At 47.2% G+C, this 7,493-nt stretch overlaps 1 protein-coding gene across 1 annotated transcript in view; it reads left to right on the top strand.

Annotated features, from left to right (window-relative positions):
- Positions 1–1,427: 1,427 nt before the first annotated feature.
- ANTXR1 (ANTXR cell adhesion molecule 1) overlaps positions 1,428–7,493 on the top strand; it is a 44,985-nt gene continuing 38,919 nt past the window's right edge. Inside the window, exons 1-3 of the mRNA XM_015648622.2 lie at positions 1,428–1,949; positions 4,779–4,850; positions 5,895–5,966. Coding sequence (XP_015504108.1) covers positions 1,798–1,949; positions 4,779–4,850; positions 5,895–5,966 — 296 coding nt within the window. The 5' untranslated portion in view covers positions 1,428–1,797. The remainder of the gene's footprint in view (positions 1,950–4,778; positions 4,851–5,894; positions 5,967–7,493) is intronic.

The following is a 7,493-nucleotide window of genomic DNA, read 5'->3' as shown; positions in this document are numbered from 1 at the left end:
GCTCCAGCTGTGGACTGTAGAACATTCTACACAAAGAATCCGAGCTCCAGCTTTTGTTCAGGGTGCTTTAAAGCCAAATTGAAGGTTTTGATCAGCTCAGGGCAGCCTGGCTCAGGTGCACCCCTTAAACCCCTCGGGAGCTGCTCTGCTCAGCAGGTGCTGGGGATCTGGAGATTTGGGGATCTGGGGATCTGGAGATTTGGGGATCTGGAGATTTGGGGATTTGGGGATCTGGAGATTTGGGGATTTGGGGATCTGGGGATCTGGAGATTTGGGGATTTGGGGATCTGGGGATCTGGAGATTTGGGGATCTGGAGATTTGGGGATCTGGGGATCTGGAGATCTGGAGATTTGGGGATNTGGAGATTTGGGGATCTGGAGATTTGGGGATCTGGGGATCTGGAGATCTGGAGATTTGGGGATCTGGGGATTTGGAGATTTGGGGATCTGGAGATTTGGGGATCTGGGGATTTGGAGATTTGGGGATCTGGAGATTTGGGGATTTGGGGATCTGGAGATTTGGAGATTTGGAGATTTGGAGATTTGGGGATCTGGGGATTTGGAGATCTGGAGATCTGGAGATTTGGGGATCTGGAGATCTGGAGATTTGGGGATCTGGAGATTTGGGGATCTGGAGATCTGGAGATTTGGGGATCTGGGGATTTGGGGATCTGGAGATCTGGAGATTTGGGGATTTGGAGATTTGGGGATTTGGAGATTTGGGGATCTGGGGATTTGGGGGTGACCCAGGCTCTGCCAGGGAGGTTTGGGAGCTCCTGGTGCCTCCAGGTTCACTTTTGCAGGTGCAGGGGATCCCTCACTGGGGAACTGTGCCCCTTTTGAGCTGCTCTGCTTTTAGAGCCTGTGCAAGGAGACAAGAGAGGTGAGTGGAGAGGAATTTCCATTTTCCATTGGGTTTCCCTGGAAGAGGCAGAGTTTAGGCTTTAGGGGCTGAAGTGAGGACGGTGACTTGGGACAGACTTTCACAAGCACAAGTACTCCTCAGGACTGGGAAAAACACAGGGCATGGAGCCTGGAATGGCTTTTCATTTCTGTGTTTAAGGGGTTTTAAACCCAGGGGGTTCCCGTGGGGGACAAGGAGGTCTCTGCACTTCCCTGCTGTCTGAAAATGCAGTGACAGGACAAGGGGAACGGCCTGAGATGAAGGAGGCCGGGGTTGGATGGGCTGGGATGGAATTCCCAGAGCAGCTGAGGCTCTCCTGGACCCCTGGCAGTGCCCGAGGGACAGGGCTGGGGTGGGATTCAGGTTCATCCTCCTGTCCCAGCCCTGGGGCTGCTCAGAGCTGAAATCCTCTAGCACAGCAGAGGCTGCTCCACGAGATGGCATCCTCTGAGCTCCTCCTGCTCAGGAACAGCACAGCTTGCCGTCTTTAATAATAACAATAATAATTAAGCGTAGGGGGGAAGCCACGAGCCCTCCCTGGGTTTTCTGAAGTCTTTGTGAGGATTTGTGAGGAGGGAGGCTGCTCCTGCTCTCACCAAACAACGCTGCTGCTTCCCAAGAGCTGCCACAGACCGAGGGTCGAGCCCCTTTAAAAGAAAAAAAACCCAGAGAAATACAGTATTGTGCATCTTGAAATCTGAAACCAAGAAACAGAAGCGAAGGGGAAACAAGGGGGAAAGTCTGGCAATTCCTGTGGACAACTGTTGCGAGAGGAGTTTTAAGGAATTCCATTTTCACCTTTTAAAGGTCTTTGAATGGCTTTTGTGGGGAAAGCTGTGAAATAAAGGAGCCTCGGAAGAAGAGATTTCTTTTTCTCCTGCTCTCTGGATATAATGGCCATTGCAAAACAAAGCATTTTGAGATTTGGCTTCAAGTGTGTCTTCCTGGCAGTTTTTACCCTCACCTGTGATGGGCACGGTGGGAAGAGGGAGAACGGGGGTCCTGCCTGCTACGGAGGCTTTGATTTGTATTTCATTCTGGACAAGTAAGTCAGCCTGACTCTGTTCTTCTGCATGATCTGGAGAGGCACACGAGGGTGTCGAGGAGGTTTCCTTGGGGTTTGGGGTTTGTAGAGGTGTCCCCAGGGGACCTCTGCCACTCCTGGCTTGTTTTTGTGGTGACTTTGGTGCTCCAAATCCTGCTGCTCTGCCAGGGCTGGAAAGCTCCAGCACCAGAGCTTTGTGTGCACTGGAGTTGGTTAAAGCAGCCCCCCCTGGTCCCCCCTGGATTGCTGGGGAGCTTGAGGCTCTCAGGAGAGCAGAGTTATTCCAGGGGATCTGGAACTGGGGAGATGCAGGCAGAGCTCACTCCCAGCTTTGCTCCTTCCCCTGCGTCCCTGAGCTGTGTCCCTCTGTCCCCTGAGCTGTGTCCCTGTCCCTCTGTCCCTGTCCCTGTGTCCCTGAGCTGTGTCCTTGTCCCTCTGTCCCTGAGCTGTGTCCCTCTGTCCCTCTCTCCCTGAGCTGTCCCTGTCCCTGTGTCCCTGTCCCTCTGTCCCTGTCCCTCTGTCCCTGTCCCTGTGTCCCTGTCCCTGTGTCCCTGTCCCTCTGTCCCTGTCCCTGTGTCCCTGTCCCTGTGTCCCTGTCCCTGTGTCCCTGTCCCTCTCTCCCTGAGCTGTCCCTGTCTCTCTGTCCCTGTGTCCCCTGAGCTGTGTCCCTCTGTCCCTGTCCCTCTGTCCCTGAGCTGTGTCCCTCTGTCCCTCTGTCCCTGTCCCTGTGTCCCTGTCCCTGTCCCTCTGTCCCTGTCCCTCTGTCCCTGTCCCTCTGTCCCTGAGCTGTCCCTGTCCCTCTGTCCCTGTCCCTGTGTCCCTGTCCCTGTCCCTCTGTCCCTGTCCCTCTGTCCCTGTCCCTGTCCCTGTCCCTGTCCCTCTGTCCCTGTCCCTGTGTCCCCTCAGCCGTGCCCAAAGCAGCAGTTCCAGGGAAAATCCAGCCTGGAGAGGGGCTCCACCCTTCCCAAGGGATGGAGAACAGCTCAAACACCACGTTTAAAACGCTTTATTTCCCCCAGCTGAGTCACACTCTCTTTGTTTCTTCCCTTCATGAAATGCATCTTCTCCCTGTTTGGCTCTTTGTGCTAAGATAAATCCCTGCCTCACTTTTCATCACCAATTGTGGCAGTTTCACCTCCTTGGCATTGCAGCATCCTTGTTTTTATTCAGATGTGGATGGAGCAACGTGGAATCGTTTTGTGCTCAGCTTTGGGGAGCTCCACACTAAAGCAATACAACAATCTTTAAAAAAAAACCAAAAAACCGTGAAAAACACTGCCTGAAATGATTGTCCTGATTTCCTTGACCAAGAGCAGTTATTTTGAACCAAAGGCTTGGAAAAACTGGAGGTGATTCCTGCCAACACCATAAATTTCAGAGACAGGAAAGTGTTTGCCTGCTGCCAAAAGAGCTCCCAGATGAAGTTTCTGCCTGATCCTCTGGAGTGTTTTGCAGTAGCTCCCACATTCCATTTGGATAATTTGGGATAATTATATATAATAATATTTAATTTATTTATTAATATAAATATATTAAATTAATCTTATATATTTATTAATATTTATATAAAAATCATATATAATAAAATTTAATATATTTATCAATAATAATATATTAAATTAATATTGTATATTAATTAATATTTATATAAATATTATATATAATAATATTTAATATAGTTATCAATACAAATATATTAAATTAATATTATATAATTATTAATATGTGTATAAATATTATATATAATAATATTTAAAATAGTTATTAATATAAATATATTAAATTTATATTATATTTATTAATATTAATATAAATATTATATATAATAATATTTAATATATTTATCCATATGAATATATTAAATTAATCTTATATTTATTAATATTTATATAAATATTATATATAATGATATTTAATATATTTATCAATATAAATATATTAAATTAATCTTATATATTTATTACTATTTATATAAACATTATATAAATAATATTTATATAAATATATTTATATAATAAATAACTGGGATGGTTATTTCCCCAATAAATATTTCTAATTGCTCTCAGTGGATTGAATAATGATGACATTTATTTTCCAACTCTAGGAAAGAAATTATTTTTTCCAGTGTTAATATTCCAGTTTTCATAGAAGTGTTTATGCCACAAAACGCTGAAAGATTCTGATTAACCTCATTTTTTCCTCATTCTTACAACATAAAGAATAATCCAACCCCATTATAGCCTACAGTTTATTCTCCTGAGGAGCAAAATCACTTTGTTTTGTCTTTAACTGAGGTGTGAAGGAATTAACCAGAACTGGGATGTGGACTGAGGTGTTTTCAAAGTCTCTCCAAAAGCTCTGGAGAAGTTTAATAATCTGTTCCTCCGTGTAATTCTCAGAACAGGCTGGAGCCAAAAGCTCTGTGTGATGGTTTGGGAGTGAGTGGGTGGAATTAATGTGAAACATTGTGCAGAGACAGCTCCTCACTCAATGGGCTTTATTTGCTTTAGGCTGGGTTAAAGCCCGGCCTAAATGCTGCCCAGGCCAGGCTCAAACCCTCACACGGGGTGGGAATTATCCTTACATTTCAGATTAATTAGGAAATGTCAATTGCAGTTTGATTTCTCTTGAAGGGAAGAGCAGGAGCAGTGAGTGTTGATCAGAATTATCCTTACATTTCAGATTAATTAGGAAATGTCAATTGCAGTTTGATTTCTCTTGAGGGGAAGAGCAGTGAGGGTTGATCAGAGGAGGAGCAAAGGCGTCAGTGACGGGACACAGGGCTGGGAAAGCTCAAAGTGACGTGTCCTGCTGCCTTTGTGTCCCCAGGTCGGGAAGTGTCCTGCACCACTGGAACGAGATCTATCACTTTGTGGAGCACCTGGCCCGAAAGTTCATCAGGTGAGGATCCCTGCAGGTCCCTGCTGGGGCTCCCAGCTCCTTCCCATGGGGGATGTGGTGGCCAAAGGGCTCCTGATGTTTCCTCCCTTGGTGGGAAGCGTCAATTATCACACAGTCAGCTTCACAAATGCATAAATTAAATATTTCTTCCAGTACTTCCTGGTAATGTCTTAACTACTATTTGGAATTAGTTGCTGTTGCTGAAATATTGATGTTTTGTGCTACTGAAGAACACTTTCTTTTGAGCACTAGAACAACAACAGTGTGCCTTGAGTAGCAATACTGCTGTGGACTGACACCTAGCAGACCTTACAAAAAAATAAACCTTCAAGGGGCAGTTTAACTCCTTCCCTTGGTGCTCTTCCCCGCCTTCCTGTCCTGGGGGAAACGTGGGGAGATCAAATAATCCCATTTATTCCTGCCTGCCTTCCGTGGATCAAAGCTCTGGGGAGGAATCCTGCTGTGCCTGAGCCCAGGCTGCAGGGAGAGCCTGTGGAGCTCAGGGATGACCTGAGCCTGGCTGAGGAACCCCTCGGGATCAGGGATGGAATTTGATGTGACAAAAGGAACCCTCCCTTGTTTCTCCATGGTGACACCAGGATGTGTTCAAGCTTCTCTGGCTTTAGCAAGGTTTACACAAGTAAAAAGTTTATGCAAGTCTTCTCTGCATCTTTTACAAGGATTCCCCGAGGTTTCCCTGGGCTAAGAAGGCAAAATAAATCTTCATCCAGTTGAGTTGGGATGGCAGAGTGTGATTGTGTGCTCCAGACCCCCAAATTAATCCATTTTCCTTCTCTCCTGCAGTCCCCAGCTGAGCTGGGATGGCAGAGTGTGACTGTGTGCTCCAGACCCCCAAATTAATCCATTTTCCTTCTCTCCTGCAGTCCCCAGCTGAGCTGGGATGGCAGAGTGTGACTGTGTGCTCCAGACCCCCAAATTAATCCATTTTCCTTCTCTCCTGCAGTCCCCAGCTGAGCTGGGATGGCAGAGTGTGACTGTGTGCTCCAGACCCCCAAATTAATCCATTTTCCTTCTCTCCTGCAGCCCCCAGCTGAGGATGTCCTTCATTGTGTTCTCAACCAGAGGGACAATTCTGATGAGGCTGACAGAGGACAGGTAAGGAGAGGTTTAAAGGTCAACAGCAGCTCCTGTGTCCTTGGAGCTTCCTCCTCCTCCTCCTCCTCCTCCTTCCCCGGTGATTTCCATCCCGCTGGGGATGTGTTTGGCTCCTCTGTGCTTCTCAATCTCATCCAGAGTCCCATTCTCACCTCCTGGAAAGCACCCAGAGCTGCCAGGGCACAGCTCCCTGCTTCATTTCACCTCCTCCATGTCCTCCTGGTGCTGTTTTGGCTCCCATGGAGGGAGCCTGCACTCCCCAGAGGTTCAGGATTTTGTCAGAGGAGCAGAAACTCGGTGGAACATCTCAGGGAGCTTCTTCTGCAAAAAAAAAGGGGTGAAACTCCCCATAAAAACAGGCTTGGAAGGGAGAGGTGCCACCCTCTCCCTGGGGTAGAGAGGGGATGTGATTCCCCTGGAGGAGTTTCACGGTTTTTTGGGATGGATTCAGGGCTGTGGGGTTTTGGAAATCACCAAAATTGGATGGATGGATGGATGGATGGATGGATGGATGGATGGATGGATGGATGGATGGATGGAGGGATGGATGGATGGATGGATTGCTTTGTTTGTGCAGCATGTTCCTGCCAGCCCCTTGCAGACCCCCAAGTTAATCCCAGTAAAATCTTAACAGGATGAAGGGTTTTTTTTGTCCTTTATTCTGACTTCCAAGGAGAGCTGGATGAGGTCCTTAAATCGCTCTCGCTTCCTCTGTTAACTTCATTGCCACGTGGAGCAAAAATATACATCCCACATGTGTGGAGTGTATAAGTCAGCATGTGTTTTACATATTGGATGTCTGAAATCACATTCCAGGGCAGCTGCCATGGGGAGGAGGCTGGCTGCCTTCCCCCAGAGCCCTGCACACTCACACCAGCCCTGAAAATGTCCCCAAAGCCAGGCAGCCTGAGCATCTCCTGCCACTGGCTGCAGCAGCAGGGATAAAGAGAATAAACAGCTTTTATTGGACTGGGTGCCAAGGCAAAACCTGCTCCCTGCCTCTTGCAAACGCCACTGCAGAGATCTCCTCTCTGCCCTGAGCTACAGGACTGAAATGTTTCCTGTGTGGGAATGAATTCCATGTTTCCCCAGCTGCCCCAGGACTGGGATATCCATCTGGAACTGGTCCCAGAGGGAGCTGCCTGCTGGTTTTACTGGGCACTGACACCAGGGCTGTGCTCAGCCACTGGCAGAGCCGTCCCTGCCTCTGGATGTCAGGGCTGAGCATCCACAAAATGCTGAATTTCAGGGAAAATTGTGCCTCAAATGGGACTGGACTGACATTTTAATGACTTCTGCTGCATATTTGAAAATTTTCTCTGAGAACAGTTCTGATGACAGGAAATGCTGCATTTTGTGCCCAGCTTTGGTTTGGTATGTGCATGGGTGCCTGAGAGGAGGAACCTTCCAAAAGTGTCTGAGCTGGTTGGGATATCAGAAAATACAGAAATAGTACAAAATAGTACAAAATAGTACAAAATAGTGATAGAAATTGGTACAAAATGGGTTCTTGGAGGTTTGAGAGTT

This window comes from Parus major, chromosome 22, assembly GCF_001522545.3.
Source record: "Parus major isolate Abel chromosome 22, Parus_major1.1, whole genome shotgun sequence".
Classification (NCBI taxonomy): domain Eukaryota; kingdom Metazoa; phylum Chordata; class Aves; order Passeriformes; family Paridae; genus Parus; species Parus major.
This window is presented reverse-complemented; position numbering and strand designations above follow the sequence as displayed.